Source organism: Ostrea edulis, chromosome 10 (genome assembly GCF_947568905.1).
Source record: "Ostrea edulis chromosome 10, xbOstEdul1.1, whole genome shotgun sequence".
NCBI lineage: Eukaryota > Metazoa > Mollusca > Bivalvia > Ostreida > Ostreidae > Ostrea > Ostrea edulis.
In genome coordinates, this window is record NC_079173.1 from 39,247,800 (window position 1) to 39,271,796 (window position 23,997).

Sequence of the window (23,997 nt, forward strand, 5' to 3'; positions counted from 1 at the left end):
ATCAAGATTTGGGAACAAATTTAGAAGAAAGGAATGTGAAAACTCTTGAGGAAGCCGCAGTTATTGCAGATAATTGTACTTTCTCTCATAAGAACTTTCTGGAAAAATCTCAAACTAGAAGTTTATTAACAAGTTCAGATTCAAATAAAAAGAGTGCCTCAGAGATTCAGTCTTCCCTTTCCATTAGCTTCCAGTCTCCACCTCAGTGGTTCTTTGTCCTGTTCGAGCTCGTGACCTGAAGGAAACATGGCAGAGAGCGACTCAAAATTCCCCAGTCATCGTCTGCCAAGTCCAGGGAGTTCTTTGGTGTCTAGAATGGTTTTGAAACTCGTGTTTGTTGGAAACTTGATTACTACTAACTTAGGATCTCGTATGATGGGCGATATTGTAGTTTCGCTGGCCCGGAGAAGCTTGGGGTGGTTATATGTGTTCTCCTGTGCATGGTCTAGGAGGGACAGAAACCGCCCACCTTGACCATTGGTAGGACCCCTTTCTTAGTCCTTAACAAAAAACAACCGTGGGGGTGGGGTGAGGGTATAATGTATAGGGAGACAAACTCGCCCAGTACCGAGGAGTTAAAGATCGAGTGATCTTCGGCAACATGAAATTTCCCGCGGAGATTAACAAAGTGACAGTCATCTACAAAAAAGCTGGATACACGACATCGAAGCAATGCAGAGTGGTAGATCCGTGGGACCACAGGTGCTTGGGTTCAGGACTCCCCCCCCCCCCCTCCGAATAAGCTACATGAGTTGATTTAATTTTTGTTGTTGTTGAAAATATTTCTAATACATGTGTCAACAACGTCGTTCATACCCCTAAAGTCCAAAATAATTAAAAAAATAAGTCCTTTAAGAAAAATACCCTCACTGGTTGTTATAACAGAACTGTTATAACATCCAGTGAGGGTATTTTTCTAAAAAGGCTTATTTTGAATTATTTTGGACTTAAGGGGTATGCACGACGTTGTTATCATGTATTAGAAATATTTTCAACAAAAATTATAATTAGATTAACTCATGTAGCTTATTCGGAGGGAGGGGGTTGGGGAGTTGGTCCTGAACCCAAGCACCTGTGCGTGGGATCCATGTATTTGTAAGAACCATGATGTAAACTTAGGAACTTTCAGGCGAGCATTTGCCCCCTAAAGGCTTTCATGCTTTCCCTTGATTTGTTTCGTTCGATCACCCTATATCATTATAAAGACAGTTTTAAAGATAAGATTTATATACATGTATAAAACTATATATATCTATACTAATTTAATTCACACTTCCGGTGCCTGTGGATTTGATGTGGTTATCGTCTATATAAACAACCATTTGAATAAAAAAAAAAAAAAAAAAATGTAAGTAACCCTGGAATTATATAACGGATGAATGAAAGTATCGGCATAGTGAAAAGCCTCGCCCCTCTAAATCCGCCACGGCAAATTCTGCACACCTACAATTTACAGAGATTTCATTGGCTCACTGAAAATGTTATGACCTTCACATTTAACGGCAGACAATACTAGTTGGAAATGAAGATCGACATCCACAATCACATTTTACCTGAGTCCTGGCCAGATCTGAAAGAGGTGAGAACTATATAAACATGCAGTGTGTGAAAGCCCAGACACCGGCGGATTCTAGAACGTGCACTGTTTTACAGGCCAACGACCTGCAGCGAAGAATTGATCTAATTTCTGGACACCAGGGCAGACTCCCGAAACTGTCGCGTCTAGTCTGTGCCGCGCTTGTCCGTCCCTACACCCCTCCCCCTCCTTCTAAGAAATCCATCTATTATCCATCATGACGGTGAGATGCGGAAGGATTTCATTTTGGTTGTGATCTTTTTTAAAGTATCACTAAACACGTTTAATGGGTCAAATGAGTGTCTAGAAACCGGGGTCCCGTGTCACAGCCGGTGTGGCATGATGAAGATTGGCCATAAGCGCCGAGCATAGGCCTAAATTTTGGAGCCCTTCACCGGCAGTGGTGACGTCTTCATATGAGTGAAAAATTCTCGAGAAGGATGTTAAACAATATACAATCAATCAATACAATCTTATTTCTTTTCATTTTTTTTTTAAATAATTGACTTAATTGTAAATTTGTATAAACTATCAGAAGAAATTAAAATTTTCACAAGATTATGGTCCCATGCCAACTTGGTTCTCCAAATAGGTAATTTTTCACCTGTGTTTGTAAGCTGTGCAAGGTCAGGTCACGTATGACACTAATGAAATGTATCAAATTTACAGAAGAAATGGGATAATCATAGACCAATATAAGATTTAATTCCCGGTCTACTGCAGTGATCTCTTAGTGCAGTCAGGTTCTCAACCAACAATAAGCTGAACAGGCCTCTGGAATCTTCAGCTGGAATCTTGTCAGTGATTTTTCTACATTTTTCACAAGGGTCCTGTGGCTTTCGAATTGGGAAAATTGTCGACATTTCAATCAAATTGGGAAAATCAATTTTATAGTAAATAAGTTTTAAAATCATATCAAACATTATATTATCTTTATTTTACACATCTAATTTTCTTTTACCTAATAAAATTTTCAACTATTCTATCCAAATCATAATTTTCATAACTCTTTGTTAAGTCATATGTGACATCAAATGTTTATATTTTTCAAATACATTTTTCTTTCATAATTTTATTATTGGGAAAAATGCAAGCTAAATTGGGAAAAAATTTACAATTTGTAGGAAGAGAAAAGGGCTGAAATTCGGACCCAAAATGGGCCTTAAAAAATCACTGTTTGAAAACAGAATTACAAAATTCCGTACCCATGCTTGTGTATATTTTGTTTTGGATGGCGTAAATACCCTTATTATATACTTTCAATTTCATCTCTTCTTTCTTCTTTAAAAGTTAGCGGGCATATATCACACGACATATGCCCGGAAACATTCCGGCCCGCAAACAATTACTTCACAATCAAATTATTACGCTGTTAATTTTCAATTTTTTTGTGTTTTTCATCTTTTACTCAGTTAAACCAATAAAGAAATTGTTTAAAATAAAGTTATTGCTAGTTTCTAAATGAAATTGAAAGTATATAATAAAAAGGTTATAGACTTTGTATGGGAAAATATGCAAGCTCGGTCCATCTACGCACCAAAAAACTCGGTCGTCATATTTTCCCATACAAAGTCTATAACCTATAATTAGCACAAACATTAACCGTTCGTTTGCACAGATTTATGACGTCGCACGCCGACAATGGATACACTGAGAGGAGGGAATCCGTAATAAGAAAAGAGGATGATCCTTGCGAATTGATTTCCTGCCTCTATGTTTTTTTAACTCAATTACCGCAAAATCACTGCTTGTAGCTGCTCTTCCAGCAGATTTATCTTGTCTATTGATCAAACAACATTGATCTTAACCCTCTCAAAGTTTCCTTCATAATGACGGCTTTGGATGCCCCTCATGATATGCATGGCAACGCCTTTGGGTTGTTTTAAGACTTTTTACTTTTGATGACTTGTATTATGAAAATTAATGACTGTCAACAAAATTCAAAGTCAACACACAATTCAAACTATGTCTCAAGTTATCAAAAGTTTAAAACATTCTTTATTTTATAATTACCAAATATACAAATCAAGGGGAAAAGTCAACAGAATACAGAAATAGCCATTTTTTATTTTGATGCTGGGTTAAAAAAAAATTAGTAGTGTATGATGGATAAATGAATACCATCTTTAAATCACCATGGTTACACTGGCATTTTGCTTTACTGAACCATATAAATCCAATCAGAGAAAATGTGGAAATATAAATAAATGTTAAATATCTTAAATTAACAACATAAGGAAGTTTGAAGAACACATAACAGTACAAATATATATATGTATCTGAAGGGGTGGAAGTCTAAATTAGGTTTAGAATAAAATTTCAAAGCCAGCTGGAGTTTTTCTTACCCGAGAGATTTTCCTGGAAAAAGAAACCCGCTGTTATTTTGAGTTTTTAATTTTTCAGCGCTATGGTTACGGAGGATGGGTTCAGTTACATCATAAATGTGATGGAAAAGCTGACATGATGAAGGATGGCAATTTTTTCCGGACTATCGAGGACAACTGCTGGTCACCAGAGGCCAGAATACAGGACATGGACAACACAGGTGACTCAGACCGCATCACTAATTATACAAACACAGTCGTACTTACACAGGTGACTAGGACCGACTGAGACCAATAGTACCTACCCTCATTTGACGTAGTGTAAACGGAGACAATAGGTGTGGCTTGTGACGTAGTGTAGATAGAGACAATAGGTGTGGCTTGTGATGTGTAAACAGAGACAATAGGTGTGGCTTGTGATGTAGTGTAAATGGAGACAATAGGTGTGGCTTGTGACGTGTAAACAGAGACAATAGGCGTGGCTTGTGATGTAGTGTAGATAGAGACAATAGGTGTGGCTTGTGATGTGTAAACAGAGACAATAGGTGTGGCTTGTGATGTAGTGTAAATGGAGACAATAGGTGTGGCTTGTGACGTAAGACTAAAAATTTCCAATTCATTTGCCGAAAAATAGACCACTGACATCGTAATTTATTTAGTCTGAAACGTTGTACGAGTTGACTAAAATGTTCACTTCCGGTATTAAATCGAAAGTACAGATCACGTATTGTAGAGCTATGACAATTCTAAAACGAGCCTACAATGATTCCTTATATCTCACAACAGCAAATATTACTGTATAAAAAGTTTGTAAAGTGATGAATACTTCTTGTTTTGTTATTTCTTTTCTTTTGTTTTGGTTGAAATCATTTGCCGATGCGTTGGTAGAAAATTCCCAATTTGTTCAATTTTGATGCTATTTTCCCCAATTGAATGGGTACCGGTACCAGTACCAATGGGTAGAAAAAAAATCGTTCTGTCATTCAGTGATATTTCTCTTTTCACTTGTAGTAATCATACCTTGCTCACAGTCTCACCATGTAATGCTGGTCCCTATTAATTTTGGGGTCAACAAGTAAAAAAACGAAATCCTGCTGGGCTGTCTAGTCATTTGTGTATTAAATTTTACTTTTCCTATTTGATCGTACAACAGTAAAATTTGTAAAGTTTATAACTTATATGTTAGGGTAAAATCGAAGTCAATATCAATTCTTTCCATTTATTCAACATGTTTAAATGAATCATGATTGTTTTTCGATTGATCATTTGAAAATGTACTTCCGATTATCATTTAATACTTTTTTCAATTGCCCGTCAGTGCCATCGCTAAGAACCACAGAGATAGAGAGAGTTAGCATCCTCCTGTAGTGTAGTGTCATATTTGTTCATTTCATGATGCCGTGAACTAAAGATGAAAGTGATGGAAAGTCGGAAAGTCATCGTCGCAAACCACGACTGAACCGTACGCTTGTTCAGCCATGGCTAATTGCGACGATGTCAGCAAGTATTTCTATTGACCTTTAGCTGAGCTGGAATGAACCAGAGTTTGATTTATCACAGTTGTGTTAAGTAGGGCCATAGAAATATATCAGGGGGAAAAGCATTAATAAACGGACCAATATTTGACAAATTCCGTACACACAACCCTTTTATACAAAAACAATATGTATATATGATTAAGTGCATATTGACCTCCCATACATTTTCCCCCAGACCAACAGTCTCTACATCAGCTGTATATCACGTGATCAAATATCAAGATAAAATCGTACCGTGTATGTATAAGTCGTTCCATTGGCACGATATCCCGATATCAATGTAAGTTGAAGTTAATATAACTTAAAACATATTAATTTCTTACTTTGAAAAGTGCTAAGAGCAAGTTTATAATGACTTGTAACATGTCTAATTTTTGCATCGAATATGGAAGATGCGGTGATTTTTGCATATACAAAGTTGAATATATCCTGCAAAACATGTTTCCTGTTGAAGCCACAACTTGCTCCCCTAACTTTCCTTTTGCACTGAAGTTCACATGTCACATAAATCAAACATTTTTCACTCAAAAACCTCGGAGTGTCGTGCCAATGATGAAATTTGTATGTACGGAAACCCTGTTTATGCAAATGAGTTCATTGTGAAAGTCACTATACGTGCAGATTAGGGGCGATATCAAGATCACAATATAATATGGATATTACTTTAGCATGTACGTTATATAAAGAAGAAATTGAAACTATCTCAATATCAAAGAGAATTGATATAATGCATTTGGTCGAGGCCTCTGCTGGTGGACTGTTAGTCCCCGAGGGTCTCTACAGCCCAGTAGCTAAGTACTTCGTTACTAGCTTGAAAATACGGATGTATATTTAATTCCTGTTATAAAATTTAGAAATTCATTTCAAAATTAAGGATTATCTCCCTCATGCATAGCTCTTATCCTTAGACGAATTTGACTCCACTTTTTTGGCACGCTATTTTTGGCTATAATAGCTCTAAAACTTCATTGTTATTTCGGATTTCAAACATTTCGGTTGAGCATCACTGAAGAGACATTATTTGTCGAAATGCACATCTGGTGCATCAAAATTGGTACCGTATCAGTTTTACATTTGACAGTAACTTTTACACGATTGCTGTTTATTGTTTGACAGCGGTGGTAAATAACGAAAAAAATGTTTTGACATTTCCAACCACTAAAGGAAGGTAGAGATGTACGTCATGACCTTCGTCATGACGTAGTTTTCATTGTGACGTCATGTAAACCTTAACTCAGCCACGATGTCCGGGGCATTCCTTACTTACTGATGACAAGAGGGTGTAACTCTTAAGAATAAAGTAGACTGAAATTCTAAATTTTCAAACTCCATGTATACTTTTTTTCAGGTGTTACAGTGCAAGCTCTATCTACTGTCCCAGTGATGTTTAGTTACTGGGTAAGTCTATTGTTATGTTTAGTTACTGGGTAAGGCTATTGTTATGTTGAGTTACTGGGTAAGTCTATTGTTATGTACAGTTACAGGGTAAGTCTATTGTTATGTTCAGTTACTGGGTAAGTCTATTGTTATGTTCAGTTACTGGGTAAGTCTATTGTTGTGTACAGTTACTGGGTAAGTCTATTGTTGTGTTCAGTTACTGGGTAAGTCTATTGTTGTGTTCAGTTACTTGGTAATTCTATTGTGTACAGTTAGTGGGTAAGTCTATTGTTATGTACAGTTAGTGGGTAAGTCTATTGTTATGTTCAGTTACTGGGTAAGTCTATTGTTGTGTTCAGTTACTGGGTAAGTCTATTGTTGTGTACAGTTACTGGGTAAGTCTATTGTTATGTACAGTTACTGGGTAAGTCTATTGTTGTGTACAGTTACTGGGTAATTCTATTGTTGTGTTCAGTTACTTGGTAATTCTATTGTGTACAGTTAGTGGGTAAGTCTATTGTTATGTACAGTTACTGGGTAAGTCTATTGTTATGTTCAGTTACTGGGTAAGTCTATTGTTGTGTACAGTTACTGGGTAAGTCTGTTGTTATGTACAGTTAGTGGGTAAGTCTATTGTTATGTTCAGTTACTGGGTAAGTCTATTGTTATGTTCAGTTACTGGGTAAGTCTATTGTTATGTACAGTTACTGGGTAAGTCTATTGTTGTGTACAGTTACTGGGTAAGTAAGTCTATTGTTATGTTCAGTTACTGGGTAAGTCTATTGTTATGTACAGTTACTGGGTAAGTTTATTGTTATGTACAGTTACTGGGTAAGTCTATTGTTTTGTACAGTTACTGGGTAAGTCTATTGTTGTGTTCAGTTACTGGGTAAGTCTGTTATGTTGAGTTACTGGGTAAGTCTATTGTTATGTACAGTTACTGGGTAATTCTATTGTTATGTACAGTTACTGGGTAAGTCTATTGTTGTGTACAGTTACTGGGTAAGTCTATTGTTATGTACAGTTACTGGTAAAGCTCAGAGACATTTTTTTGTAGATCAATAAAAAACAAGCCTCTAATGAACACATTTACAATGAATCCATGCTTATTGAGAAGTAACATTTTACTATGAGAGGAAAATACTGAAAATTTTACCGGATATAACGAAATTTAGCTATAACGAACTGTTGTTTTGTTGACTGTGGAGGTTATAACAAGATGTTACTGTACGTCTCATTGATTAGTTAAGTTGCACTCTCTTGTCTGAATCTTGAGCAGTGTGTTAATTATATATTTGTAGGCTAAACCAAAGGACACTTTAGATCTGTGTGAACTGTTAAACAATGACATTGCAAAGACCGTAAAGAAGTATCCCAAAAGGTTCGTGGGGCTGGGAACACTCCCCATGCAAGCCCCAGATCTGGCTGTCCAGGAACTTGTCAGGTGCAAAAAGGAGCTAGGTCAGTTTCTATGTGAATATGGAATTATATTAATATATTACCGACCAAAGTTCGGACTGGCCAAAGGCCCGTCTGCGAAGCAAGGCTCTAAAGGTAACACGTATGTAAAAGAAAAAAGTCAAAATCAGCAAAAGAAAAATAGATAATCTCTATATACGTTCACTGAAATTTTCGTGATCCATATGGGCGCCGCCATTTATTTTTTCACTACCTACTTCAACAGTTATTCGTGTTTTATTTTGAATGCCAATAATAGAAGACTCTAACGTGCAATTCTTAATTTAAACACTCAGTTTGTTCAAAGTGAATAGCATAATTATCATTGTAACAGGTTTTAGCAAATGAATACATATAAAACCGTAATACGACTAAATAGATGAACGAGTTCATGAGTTTCTTTGAATAAGAATATATGATAAAATTACGGTTAACTTTTTTACCATTTTGAATTTATTGGTTAATTTTGTTTAGTTTTACAACGGCCTTTTTCATTGCATACGGAATGTATTATTGTGCTTTATAATTGTTTGCTTTGAAAAAGTCGAGGCTAAATGTGACGTCACAATGCACAGTATACGTCGCCTTGCGTTTTATTTCCCGCGTTCAATGAATAGGCGGATGCTGTAAAACTGTTGTCCCCATATAAACCCCTTTAATATTGAGATCTTACTGGGTTTTTAGTGCAAGGAAAATTTCATTAAAAATATATATTTTTAAACGAATCGTAATCTACCGTACTTAAGGGAATTATGATTACCACTTGGGACACTCCAATGACCATTACATGCTTCGCTCAGTCCAACGGTCACACCGTATACATGTACATCTTATTGACATTTATGGAAGATTTTGATACAGTGTTTAAAGAACATGTGTCTTAATCACAAAAACACTGACCAATCAGAATATGTGTATGATAGAATTTCTGCATAGTTTCCCCAGCTACTTTCATGTGCTTCAAAGCTATTGTTGTACGGCTGATGTAATAAGACGCGTGACTTCGTACTATTTTTTTAATTGTGATGCAAACATCTAGAGATTTCTTTCGCCGATTTCTCATTATGACGTGCTGCCGCATCTGGGCCCATTTTCTCAGTCGCAGTCATGTCTGCCTTCTCAACTTCAAGAAAAAATGTCCCAAGAGAAAAAAAAAATGAAAAGGTTGGGAAGACTCAAAATAGGACTTATGAACTAGAAATTGATGAAATAGAAATTTTAAAAAAGAATGGTTTAGGTCATTTTATTCTAAATGGACGAAATAATTTCCGTGCCGGTAAAATTGAAAGAAACAGAAAATGTGTTTGAAAATAAAAGCATCAAATAAATGACAAGATTAAAGATTTTTTGGAGACAATTAAATATGTTTTAGTTCAAACTTAACGTTTGTAACTTAATTAAGTATCTAAATATGGAGAAACTATCAGTTAAACGTCTTTCTGGAAAGTTGGTCGGGACTAGTGGATGTAAAGCCAGGTCTAATAAAAATCATTTGAAGTAGCCCGACTGGTCTAGTGCTCAATAAAGTAAATGTCAAATCCTGTAAATTTAGGAGCTTTGAGAAAATTCTAAATTATCAAAATCCTTATTTGAACTTCGATGCAAAACCTAATTAGATATAGGCAGAAAGAGCATACCCGAAAATGGTTTACACTGTAAGTGTAAACTAAAAAACCCAAGGTTGTCCACCAGAAAGCTATACTACATTAAAATTTAAGGATAACTATGCAAAATATTTTTACTTCACCGTGTAACTTAGATCTTCACTGTGTAACGCAAATCATAGAAAATATAATTATGACGTCACAATCAAATGACGTCACAGCATGTGAGACAGAAAAATCTCATATGGCTGTCTCAGATGGGTAAAGTCGATCTCACACTGGTAATAATGTGAGAAATTTTTCTTTCAGATTTGAGAGTGTAGAAATATGAGACTTTTTTTTTTCAGATTTGATAAGTGTAGAAATGAGATAACACCATAGGAACTCGGGGATTTTTAGGGTCTGTAGAGGGCCGAAATTCGGCCACATTCCCAATGCTGAAAAGCAGGTGTTTTTCCCAAAATAATGCCTAAAAATTCTCAAATGATGGATGCTTTGATGAGAATATCCTATGAGGGGCCATCCAACCTCAGTGCCACTCTTGCAAAAAATTTGTGACAGTTTTTCTCTTCCAAAGAAATTAAAGCTTGTTTAAGCCAGCCACATTGATAATAAAATATCAAATGGTTAGCTTTTTGTTTGTTTTTCTTATATATTTCTTTGAAATAAATTTCCCAATTTCAATCAATTATTGCTGTTTTCCCCAAACTTAAAGGTCCTGGATTCAAGGGGTAAAAAAATCCCTGGAACTGGTATTTAGATATGTGAGACATTTCTCTGCGAGATTTAATGGCATATACAGACTGGGTGACACTTAAATGACGGGCATTAAATCTCTAGAATATTGCCATATAGAAATTGTATAACACGTCAGTGATAGCTGTTTAGAATTGTGAAACATTTCTCGGCAGGGTTTAATGGTGTACAAATCGGTTCGCACGTCAACGACTGGAATCTAGATGCTCCAGAGCTTCGACCAATATTTGCGGTATGTGAATTTTAACGCAAAAGAGAGTGTTTAATTGTATCACAATTGACATTGCTTTGTACATGTAATAAAAAGTAATGCAGTAGAAAATGGTATTTCAATTGGATATTTTGACATTAATTGAGTAATGGGCAACACATATTCAGACAAGTTTGGTAAAGTAACATTAATTATTAATGGAAAATGCATTTTTTGCAATAAATGCACGTGAAATGTTGCCCAGACGATAATGAAATAAAACAACTAGACCAAAGACAGGGTTTCCTTGTGTGATTTTTGAGAGATGAAAATTTTTGAAAACTTAAATTCTGTCAATGATAAGATTGAAGCCCACTTTAACAAGCTAAGATTCTCTGTCATGACTGATTTCGGGTTGGTAATACACTGTACCTCTTGACTACTACCGAAGGCTGTATATCCACTACGCATTAAAGAAAACGCCACATTATGAAAATTAAATCTGGGGCAGATCACTCAAACTGCTAAAATTCTTTATTTCTGGTGTACAAAATATATTGAGAATCACAGATATAGGTGTATGTAATCAGAGGGTGTCTGTGACCCAGGCAAAGGTCACGAGATAAATGGTAGAATAATATAGAAAGTGGTTATACCAATACTATATTGTTTTGCATCCCCCATATTACAAACTTAATGTTTATTCAATGTATTTAATATATTCACCCAATTTGTTTCTTTTAAATGAGACTAGTACAAGTGTGTAAGTTTTCGGTCAAGGTTAAAGCTAGGTCACTTAGTCCCAGATCAGGGCTGCATTCAGGATCATAGCAGTTAGCCAAGGGGCTGGGTATGGTGGCTGATTTATGCCATTTTACAATTTGTCGTGTTTTTGTTATTTAGAGGCAAAATGTAGTTAATTATCATTTTGTCATATTTTCATGATGAAAAGTCACTAAATATCATTTTATTATCTTTTTGCCTTGAAATAACAAAAGGACGATGAATTGTTAAATGGCACAAATCGGACACCATACCTAAACCATAGGCTAGCCACTACCATCTTAAATGCAGCCCTGCAATATGATGTGTTTATTGCAGTGTTTTACTTCGAATTAATCCTGTGGGGATCTAGTTTAGAATAGATCCTCAGTACCCCTTGTTTGTCATAAGAGGCGACTAAATGGGACGGTCCTTCGGATGAGACAGCAAAAAACCGAGGCTCTGTGTCACAGCAGGTGTGGCACAATATAAAGATCCCTCCCTGCTCAAAGGTCGAAACATTAAGGTGCCGAGCACAGGCCTAAATTTTGCAGCCCTTCACTGGCAGTGGTGATGTCTCCATGAGTGAAAAATTCTCGAGTGGAATGTTGATTTTAATCAACCAATCAAATCTTCCAGAATTACAAACAACGAAACAGCAAAGTTTTATTACAGACAAAACATTTTAATACTAAATGTGAAAATAAATATATTAAAAAGATCATTGTAATTGCAATATATATATCTTGAGGTAAGTTTTATTAAATGGATTATATGAGTTTAAAGTTTTAGAGATTGCAGGTATATGGATTATATGAGTTTAGAGTTTCAGAGATTGCAGGTACATATATTCTATGAGTTTAGAGTTTTAGAGATTGCAGGTATATAGATTCTATGAGTTTAGAGTTTTAGAGATTGCAGGTATATGGATTATATGAGTTTAGAGTTTTAGAGATTGCAGGTATATAGATTCTATGAGTTTAGAGTTTTAGAGATTGCAGGTATATGGATTATATGAGTTTAGAGTTTTAGAGATTGCAGGTATATGGATTATATGAGTTTAGAGTTTTAGAGATTGCAGGTATATATATTCTATGCGTTTATTAGAGTTTTAGAGATTGCAGGTATATGGATTATATGAGTTTAGAGATTGCAGGTATATGGATTCTATGAGTTTAGAGTTTTAGAGATTGCAGGTATATAGATTCTATGAGTTTAGAGTTTTAGAGATTGCAGGTATATAGATTCTATGAGTTTAGAGTTTTAGAGATTGCAGGTGTATGGACTATATGAGTTTAGAGTTTTAGAGATTGCAGGTATATGGATTATATGAGTTTAGAGTTTTAGAGATTGCAGGTATATGGATTATATGAGTTTAGAGTTTTAGAGATTGCAGGTATATGGATTATATGAGTCTAGAGTTTAAGAGATTGCAGGTATATGGATTATATGAGTTTAGAGTTTTAGAGATTGCATGTATATAGATTCTATGAGTTTAGAGTTTTAGAGATTGCAGGTATATGGACTATATGAGTTTAGAGTTTTAGAGATTGCTGGTATATGGATTATATAAGTTTAGAGTTTTAGAGATTGCAGGTACATGTATATGGATTATATGAGTTTAGATTTTTAGAGATTGCAGGTATGTAGATTCTCTGAGTTAAGAGTTTTAGAGATTGCAGGTATATGGATTATATGAGTTAAGAGATTGCAGGTATATTTAATTCTATTTACTAGGCAGCGGAGCAGCATGATGTGTCCGTCTTTGTCCATCCTTGGGATATGGACCTGAGTGGACGAATGAAAAAATACTGGTTACCCTGGCTAGTAGGTTAGTACATGTAGTCAGAACTAGTATGTTAGTACAGGTACATGCAGTCAGAACTAGTAGGTTAGTACAGGTACATATAGTCAGAACTAGTAGGTTAGTTCATGTATATATAGTCAGAACTAGTATGTTAGTACAGGTACAAATAGTCAGAACTAGTAGGTTAGTACATATAGACAGAACTAGTAGGTTAGTATCGGTACATATAGTCAGAACTAGTAGGCTAGTACAGGTACATATAGTCAGAATTAGTAGGTTAGTACAGGTACATATAGTCAGAACTAGTAAGTTAGTACTGATAGTCAGAACTAGTAGGTTAGTATCGGTACATATAGTCAGAACTAGTAGGCTAGTACAGGTACATATAGTCAGAATTAGTAGGTTAGTACAGGTACATATAGTCAGAACTAGTAGGTTAGTACTGATAGTCAGAACTAGTAAGTTAGTATAGGTATTTATAGTCAGAACTAGTATGTTAGTACAGATAGTCAGAACTAGTAGGTTAGTACAGGTACCTATAGTCAGAACTAGTAAGTTAGTACAAGTACATATAGTCAGAACTAGTAGGTTAGTACAGATAGTCAGAACTAGTATGTTAGTACAGGTTCATATAGTTAGAACTAGTAGGTTAGTACATATAGTCAGAACTAGTAGGTTAGTACATATAGTCAGAACTAGTAGGTTAGTACAGGTACATATAGTTAGAACTAGTAGGTTAGTACATATAGTCAGAACTAGTAGGTTAGTATATATAGTCAGAACTAGTAGGTTAGTACATATAGTCAGAACTAGTACATGTAGGTTAATACACATTCATATAGTCAGAACTAGTAGGTTAGTACACATACATATAGTCAGAACTAGTAGGTTAGTACATATAGTCATAACTAGTAGGTTAGTAAGTATTATGCAAAATTGAGAAGAGGCAGGGATGTGTGTTTCAAGTGCCCATGAGATAGCTCAGTTGGTAGAGCGCCTGACTAGAAATTAGGGGTCCTAGGCTTGAATCCCGGTCTGGTCCGTTGCTTTCTCTTTCTTCCTGTGACATATTGCTTCATGCAAGATAAATAGAGGACTGGAAATTCTTTAGCACTTACATACTGTAAAAGTCGATATTTAAGGTAACTCCATACTCGCAGTTTTATCTGATACAAGTTTAAAAAGTGCATTTATTTCCATTCATTAGAGTTAAAACTAACAAATTATCAAATAAAATATATAGGTCATCACACTTTTTAAATTGTGAGACATACATATACAGAATCATATATCACTGTCAGAAAATTGCAATTTTCCTTGAATAGTGTTATCACAATTTCAAAACAACTAGTTATGACGATATAATAGCATTCATAACAATTTCATGAAACTGTTTCTTCACAAAAATGTACAAACTGTCTGTAAAAATTAAAGGAAATCTATCGTGTGATAGACTTGATAGAGAAATCAAATTATAAAAAAAGAGTTATTGCCCTTGGGTTCAATATTTTGAAACTTATCATTGATTATTCATCTATAACTTAGACTTTTAAAGTAGTTTATTTTTAACAAGGTTTTTTACAATAACTATCGAAAAAGACTCCAACAAAATTTATGTTCTTATCATGCACAAATCTAAATAAATATTAATTGATTTTGCAAAATCTGATGACATCACAGGAGGGTGGAATTACTTTAAGCAAGGGGGAAATTTACACTAATTACATAGTCTCATAATAAGCGTGGAAATTTCCCCTACGAGTATAGTAATACATATTTGATATGATATTTATTATATTCAGTTACCGCATATTTTTCCCCCATGCCTAATGTTGGACGTGGAAAAACGCGTACATAACCCGCAGCATAAATAACGATTTTACAGTAGTAGATATAGAAATGTTGCACCTGTATAGGTTTGATGAATTACGAATTGTGACAATCGTTACAGGAATGCCTTCAGAGACAGCCATGGCCATCTGTTGCATGTTAATGGGCGGAGTCTTAGAGGAGTTTCCTAAACTCAAAGTCTGCTTTGCACATGGAGGTAAATTGTTAAATTTCAGTCAATTCACATTTGGAATATGAACAAAAGTCTTTGTCCAATATTTAGCAAGTTTTGCCCAAAATGTCATTTAACCAAGGGATTTAATAAATACTAAAATCCAAGGCTCCAGATAAAGGGAAGATAATTTGAATAAAAATATTTCAAAAAGTAATAGTTACTGCAAATTGTAAAGAATCACTGGTGAGATGTTTAATAAACTTACCTATAAAGGAACACAGTAATGTTAGTATCTATAGGTTTGTTCAAGGCATCACTTCTAGACAGAGGGTGTGGCCTCTAGGTCACTTCTAGACAGAGGGTGTGGCCTCTAGGTCACTTCTAGACAGAGGGTGTGGCCTCTAGGTCACTTCTAGACAGAGGGTGTGGCCTCTAGGTCACTTCTAAACAGAGGGTGTGGCCTCTAGGTCACTTCTAGACAGAGGGTGTGGCCTCTAGGTCACTTCTAAACAGAGGGTGTGGCCTCTAGGTCACTTCTAGACAGAGGGTGTGGCCTCTAGGTCACTTCTAGACAGAGGGTGTGGCCTCTAGGTCACTTCTAGACAGAGGGTGTGGCCTCTAGCTCACTTCAAAAGGGAGTAAAGTTGACATTATTTTCAGGTACATTATCATTTGAATTTTCATACTGTATAAGTGGAATATCTAGCGAAACACAAATTAAGCGTGTTAAACTTTTCTTAAAAAAATGGGTGTATATATTTAGCAAGATCTAATTTTAGCAACTTTATTATTCCAAGAAAGATAACTATTATCTACGATATGGAATAAATTGTTAGCGATATTCAATTTTATCAATCTTAGCACTCAGATTTATTTTTCAAAACTTGATTATTTCATATAAACACCTGTACAAAACATGAAAATGTCCTCACATGAACATTACTAGACCCATCTTGTAATTACGCAAGCATCATCTAGACTTTTTGTAACTTTACAGGTGGTGCATTTCCATTTACTGTGGGCCGTATCGAACATGGCTACAATGTTCGCCCCGATCTCTGTGCCAATGACTGCAAAACCAGCCCTCGTAAATTCCTGGGTCAGTTTTACACCGACACGTTGGTACATGATCCAACTGCATTGAAACTTCTTGTTGACGTCATAGGAGAGGTATTTTACAATATTTTATGTTTTGATAGTTTAATTGATTGTAGATTTCTTAGGGGCGAGATCAAAAGTTCAATGTCTGACAAAAAACTAAATTCACATAGTTTTCACCAAGACCCTCACCCCCTTTAAAACTAAATGTGATAAATGTTGAAACTAATAGATTAACAAGACATTTTAAGATAAGATGTAAATAAATCAAGTGTCCTAGTCTTTAAAACAAAGAAACAGTAGAGATATGTTCACACACACACCTTCACGGAGTATCAACAGAAGATAGAGTTTCCAAATGATATTTTTAATGGATTTCACTGGGAACGTTTATTACGTTGACCCCGGTATTACGTAATTTTATCGTGACAAAATGGAAAATGTAATAACGGGGTTCCACTGTATAAATAACACTCTGTATACCTTTTGTACTGTTTATTCACAAACGAAAGTGTACATTAAAACTATAAACTATTAAACGTTCAATAAAATGTTAAGTTATTATATGGTTTTTAACAGTTGCTTGTTTTTTTTCTTGTTCCACTAAAGTGTATTCGATGTCAAATGACAGAAACTTTATCCCCCTCCCCCTAACTACTTGAATTTAGATTTTTATCCGACATCGATGTTTTGATCTCACCCCTTAACTTTCATAAGATTCCTTTTCAGATTTTTATTATGTTTTATTTGTATGCTTTTCTGATCAAAGTTTTTCCATCATCCATCTGTTGTCAGTCTTTAGATTTTCAGGGTTCAGAGGACAGACACCGCCGCGGTGGTCTAGAGGTTAGAGCGTTTGCCACGCATGTGGAAGGTCGAGGTTCGAATCCCGGCCGCGACAGACCTAAGTTGTTTAAAACAGATATTGACAGTTCCATCGCCAAACGCTCGGCATCAGGTGTCAATGTCAAGGGTCCTCGGAGATGACCTTAAAAACGGATGTCCCATGTCACAGTAGGTGTGGCACACTAAAGAACCCTCACTGCTTAATGGCCATAAGCGCTGAGCATAGGCCTAAATTTGAAGCCCTTCACCGGTCTTGGTGACGTCTCCATATGAGTGAAAAATTCTCGAGCGAGACGTTAAACAAGATACAATCAATCAATCAATCAGAGGACAGTGCACGGTAGTGGCTGTGTGTTTTACAGTAAGATATATATAGGGAAGATTTTCAAGAACCACAAGAATGAAATATAAGAAATTAGTCCTTATGTTGTGTAGACTGATGTTAATACAGTGCTCTGAGTGAACAGGCTGGAATTTAATGTTTTATACGGCAAAATGTAACTGCTCAGATGAGCAGTGTGGTCCATGGACCTCCTGTGTTATGAAAGGAATATGATAAATTAATTGGTCTATTAAGGTTTTTATTATGACTCTTGCACCCCTAGGGCCTGATGGGTGGGATGAAATCTGCCAAAATTCGACCAATTTTCAAAAATCTTCTCTACAGCCGCACATCTGTATGAAAAACTGAGTGCACATGCAGTCGTGTAGAACAGGCGGCTGGCCTCAACCAAAATTGCAAATTTCATGATCCCAGGGGTAGGGTTTTAGTACCAGGGTCATAGCGATTAAATATGTGTTAACAATTGAACATTTTAATTTCTTCTTGATAACTTAAGTATTCCAATTCTTTTCAAATTTGGTATGAAGCATTTTATAGAACAAGGGGGAGACACGTTGCAAATTTCAGGATTCCTGTACCCCTAGGGACTTATGGGTGGGACAAAATCCACCAAGAATTTACCGATTTTCAAAAATCATCTTCCCTACAGCTGCACATTTGTATAAAAAATCATGCAGAATAAGAGGACCTCTACCAAATTGTAAATTTCATGATCGTCGGGATAGAGATTCTGACCTAGGGCGGGGCCAAACTTAGTATATAGTGTTTATGTACATGTATAAAACATTTAAATCTCTCATTGATACTGTATAAAATTAAAAACTAAGTTCAAATTTAGGAAACGCAGAAACGAATATTCCAAAATTGTGAGTTTTGCAACACCAGGGTTCTGACTCTAGGACAGGTCAAAAGTAGTCATGTAGTGTTAATTTAATGTATAATATGTAAAGTTCATCAGTATGAGCACTTTCACGGACATTTGTTTTAAGAATACATCATGTTTTATACTGCTGATGAGTATTAGATGCAGAACAGGAATATTAATAATTACAAATTTCATTGCCCTTGGGCTTAGTGATACCTTTAACTTATACTCAGGTGACTGATAAGGTCTGTGGGCCTCTTGTTTTTGTCTTTACTGGGAAAGGGTAATACTGAGATTAGACTACCCTTGGCTTTCCTAGGAGTTGGTAAAATTGGGATTAATACACTTGCTTTTCTTTTGTCTTTATTAAGAGTGGGTAATACTAGGATCAGACTACCCCTTTCCTTACAAGGCGTGGGAGGACCTTGTCTTTTGTAGGAGTGGGTAATACTAGGATCAAACTACTTCTGTCCTTACAAGGAGTGGGAGGACCTTGTCTTCTGTAGGAGTGGGTAATACTAGGATCAAACTACTCCAGTCCTTACAAGGCGTGGGAGGACCTTACTTGTCTTCTGTAGGAGTGGGTAATACTAGGATCAGACTACTTCTGTCCTTACAAGGAGTGGGAGGACCTTGTCTTTTGTAGGAGTGGGTAATACTAGGATTGGACTACTTCTGACCTTACAAGGAGTGGGAAGATGTTACTACCTATTTTTTTTTGTTTTTGTAGGAGCGGGTAATACTAGGATCAGACTACCCCTTTCCCCTTGGTGAGCATCATCCAGGGAAATTGATAGAAAGCATGGATTTCAGCCAAAATCTCAAGGTATGATAGAAACTGAGCCATAATGTACTCAACATCCGAAATTGTGTGGCATCTTTTGTATTTGACTTTTTCTTGGGAACCATTTTGACCAGTTTCAAGCAAACTTGCCAGAAGACAATTTTCAAGTGATGTCATATGAGAATTAAGTTATGTCAATGGAAGCCATTTCCTCATCCAATATGAAGCTATTAAGGAACTTACAAAAATAGGATGGGGTCATTTTGATTATTTTTTCTAGAACCTCATAACCAGAAATTTCAAAAATTTAATGATAGATTCCCTATTTCATTACCTTATACATGTATTGTACAAATCAGTTTTATTCAAACTAAGGACAGAATAACAGTGGTGTAAAGCTCAGAAAAATGCTTGTGAAAAATGTCTACAATCTTCTTTTTCAAGAACAACAAGACTGCAATTTCTAGAAAAGCTGAATTTGCAGTCCTGGGGCCCATTTTACAAAACAACTTATGACAAAGTCGCAAGTCTTAAATTGTATTACACTGTTATTACTTTGAGTGAATGAAGTAAAACTGTTCTGAGGCTTAATATTTACAACGTTTTAAAAAAGATATTTTGCATTTGGACTGAATGATCTTACAATAAACTGGAAAATTCCAGCATGTAAAGTTGGTCGTAAGTCATAAGTTCTTTTGTAAAACACGCCCCTGTTTTTTTGTATTATGTCGCATTTGAAGATTTTGGACGTACACCTGTAACAAACATACTATGATGGCTGCTACATGAAGTTCACAGAAGTTAAAAGAACACTTTTACAACCAAGCTTAGCTAATCAAATCTTCTCCGTCATCTGTTTATCTTGTAAGGGATATTTTCTGTGGTCGGACATTTTTGCGATTTGATCCAGATCCATAAATTGTAGCAAATTATGGTCGTTATGACGATTTAGTTTGCCAATACAACTTATCATTGGGTCAAATGCTGTCTGACATGTTTCATACCGATTGTTAGGCTATTCTTGGCACACAGATTTTGACTACAGATAACTCTGTTTACCTGATCAAGATATAGGACTCGCAGCGGGTGTGACCGGTCAACGGGATGCTTACTCCTCTTAGGCACCTGATCCCACCTCTGGTGTGTCCAGGGGTCCGTGTTTGCCCAACTATCTATTTTGTATTGCTTGTAGCTGTTGCGTTATATCTATATGTACTTGTTTGTGTGTATACATATCTATATGTACTTATATGTGTGTATACATATCTATATGTACTTATATGTGTGTACATGTATACATATCTATATGTACTTATATGTGTGTACACATATCTATATGTACTTATATGTGTGTACACATATCTATATGTACTTATATGTGTGTATACATATCTATATGTACTTGTATGTGTGTATACATATCTATATGTACTTATATGTGTGTACACATATCTATATGTACTTATATGTGTGTATACATATCTATATGTACTTGTATGTGTGTATACATATCTATATGTACTTATATGTGTGTATACATATCTATATGTACTTATATGTGTGTACACATATCTATATGTACTTATATGTGTGTACACATATCTATATGTACTTTATATATGTGTGTATACATATCTATATGTACTTATATGTGTGTATACATATCTATATGTACTTATATGTGTGTATACATATCTATATGTACTTATATGTGTGTATACATATCTATATGTACTTTATATATGCATGTATACATATTTTGCAATTGTAATTTTTGTGGATTTTTCCTATCCGCAAAAAATAGACAACCACTGAAAATACCTGATAATATACAATGTATCTAATTATGTTTCACATTTTTGTTTATAGTTCTCCTAAGCCTAAGCTGATCAAAAATTGTCTGTTGGCGGCAGTGTAAACTTTTCATATTTTCATCTTCTTCTCCAGAACCACTGGGCCAATGTCAACCAAACTTGGCACAAAGCATCCTTTGGTGAGAGGGATTCAAGTTTGTTCAAATGAAGGGAGTCCCATGGGGATCCTGGTTAGAATAGGTCCTCAGCACCCCTTGCTTGTCGTAAGATGCGACTAAATGGGGCAGTCCTGCGGATGAGACCGCAAAAACCGAGGTCCCATGTCACAGCAGGTGTGGCACGATAAAAATCCCTCCCTGCTCAAAGGCCATAAGCTCCGAGCATAGGCCTAAATTTTGCAGCCCTTCACTGGCTGTGGTGACATCTCCATATGAGTGAAAAATTCTCGAGCGGGACATTAAACAACATACAATCAATCAATCAAATAAAGGTCCATCCTCCCCAAAGGGGATATAATTGCTAAAATAGGGTGGAGTCATTTAAAAATCTTCTTCTCAAGAATGACTGGGTCAGAAAAGCTAAGATTTACATGAAAGCTTCCTGACATAGGGCAGATTAACATTTGTTAAAATCATAACTCCTCCAGGGGTAGGATGGGGCCTCAAAGCTTTACATCCAAAATATATGGGGAAATTTTTAAAAATCTTCTTCTCAAGAATCACTGGGATAGGAAAATACAAATTTACATGAAAGCTTCCTGACATAGTGCAGATTCAAGTTTGTTAAAACATGACCCCTGGAGGTAGGATGGGGCCAAATAGGGGATCAAAGTTTTACATACTAATAGAAAAAATCTTCAAAAATCTATTGGACCAACGAAGTTGACATTTGTATAAGAAACCTTCCTGACATAATGCAGATTCAAGTTTGTAAAAACATGGCCCCTGGGGGTAGGTTAGGGCCACAATAGGGATCAAAGTTGTACATGCGAATATACTGTAAACGTATTATATTTGGCGGAAATCGTTTTTTCAACAAGTTAGCATAGATTTGATTTAGCGCATTCCTGAATTACTTTAAACATCTAGATTTACGGATAGCATTTAGCGATGTACTTGATTTAGCGGAAGCTGCGTTCCGCCAAAGGCGCTAAATAGAATACACAGCCAAATGTAATAGATTTACAGTATAGGGAAACTCTTTAAATATGGGCCAAGGTGACTCGGGTGAGCGATGTGGCCCCTGGGTCTCTTGTATTGATGTTAGCATTATCATTTAATGATGTTTTGTTTTTTACTTTGCCACTAACAGGAGAAATTATTGGTGAACAATGCCTGTGAATTTTTGGGATTAGACAAAGCTGCCTATGAATAAACATTCTACACTTTGTCCTTGATGAAGAAATGTGGATGGATTGACAACTTCTGCTAGCTGCTGTCTTTTACTGAAGTGCCATTATGATACATTCCAGAGAGAGAGAGAGAGAGAGAGAGAGAGAGAGATGAGATGAGATCAAGAAACCATCTTCTTACACTTACCCATTGTGTATGTCAGAGAGAGAGAGAGAGAGAGAGAGAGAGAGAGAGAGAGTTTTGTATGATTAACCCAAGAGAGACATTTGCAGTTTGTTATTGATTTTATTGAATTCATGATTAAGATCTTGATGGATTCAGTCAAGTTTATATGAACATGATGATGGATTTAGTTAGATATTTTTATGATCATTATGATGGATTTAATGTAGTTAAGATACTGGTATAAACAATATGATGGATTTAGTTAAGTTTATATGAACATTATGATGGATTTCATATTGATGCATAATTATTGTTACAGAATCTCCAGTTTTATGTGATTTTATTAAAGTATGTTTATGTAAAAATGAAGTATTGTAAAACTTATATGGTACCAATTTTGATGCACCAGATGCGCATTTCGACAAATAATGTCTCTTCAGTGATGCTCAAACCGAAATTTTGGAAATCCGGATTAACATAAACTTGTAAGAGCTAAAAGGAAAAACAGAGTGCCAAAGACTGCAGATGACCCGTGCGATTTTTCCTGACAATTGTGTTTAAACTTCTTACACTTTTGACTTCTTCTCAAGAGGCAGTTTGAATCCCAGTTAATCTTGACTGAAAGCATCCCTCAGTACACGCGGTGATTATGTAATGAAAGTTCATAACCCCTAATAACATAATAGAATTTATAAATATTGAAAATAGGTCGCAATTTGCATCTATGTCTGTGGAAGAGCGATGAAGAATGGGATTTAAAGGTTTCCCAGTATTATTTATAATGGGAAAATAGACAGGAATGGGATGCAAAACGGACAAGAATGGGATTTAAAGGTTTCCCAGTATTATATATAATGGGAAAATAGACAGGAATGGGATGCAAAACGGACAAGAATGGGATTTAAAGGTTTCCCAGTATTATATATAATGGGAAAATAGACAGGAATGGGATGCAAAACGGACAAGAATGGGATTTAAAGTTTTACCAGTAATCCTAATGGGAGAAATCGTTATTGGTGTTGAGAAAAACCGAGCAGGTGTGGCACGATAAAGATTCCTTCTTGCTCAAAGGCCGTAAGCGCCGAGTATAGGTCTAAATTTTGCAGCACTTCACCGGCAATGACACCGTCCCCACATGAGTTAAAAATTTTCGAGGGGGATGTTAAACAATATAAATGTATGTAATCAATGAATCGAAAATAGTGAATTCTAAATTGACCTTTGACCCCGATGCCTTTTATGTGAAAATAAGACCTTTTAACTTTCATTTTCAATACGCATGCATGTAGCTTTTATCATCTGTTGTTGATAGATTATGTTCGAACTAAACGTT

General features: G+C 35.7%; 1 protein-coding gene across 2 annotated transcripts; it reads left to right on the forward strand.

Moving 5' to 3' along the window:
- The first annotated feature begins 1,474 nt into the window (after positions 1 to 1,474).
- On the forward strand, positions 1,475 to 23,029 carry LOC125666047 (2-amino-3-carboxymuconate-6-semialdehyde decarboxylase-like). 2 transcript variants are annotated; one of them, XR_008799031.1, is made up of 10 exons: positions 1,475 to 1,579; positions 3,980 to 4,121; positions 6,787 to 6,836; positions 8,117 to 8,276; positions 10,789 to 10,865; positions 13,323 to 13,416; positions 15,344 to 15,439; positions 16,395 to 16,567; positions 18,921 to 19,197; positions 19,280 to 19,375. XR_008799031.1 is itself a non-coding variant. In XM_056151305.1 (10 exons), exons 1-10 carry the CDS (start codon positions 1,523 to 1,525, stop codon positions 22,519 to 22,521), a joined length of 1,008 nt encoding a protein of 335 aa, XP_056007280.1. In that variant the 5' UTR covers positions 1,475 to 1,522; the 3' UTR covers positions 22,522 to 23,029. The 2 variants fall into 2 exon arrangements, 1 of the variants encoding a protein (XP_056007280.1); XM_056151305.1 differs by lacking the exon at positions 18,921 to 19,197 and adding an exon at positions 22,459 to 23,029.
- The last annotated feature ends 968 nt before the right edge of the window (positions 23,030 to 23,997 follow it).

Bases quoted from the DNA above. Each gene is read 5' to 3' on its own strand.
- LOC125666047 (XM_056151305.1), top strand. From the start codon at position 1,523: ATGAAGATCGACATCCACAATCACATTTTACCTGAGTCCTGGCCAGAT. The intron at 4,122-6,786 runs GTGACTCAGACC...ACTTTTTTTCAG, and splicing joins ACAGGACATGGACAACACAG to GTGTTACAGTGCAAGCTCTA. The intron at 13,417-15,343 runs GTTAGTACATGT...CAATCGTTACAG, and splicing joins CTGGTTACCCTGGCTAGTAG to GAATGCCTTCAGAGACAGCC.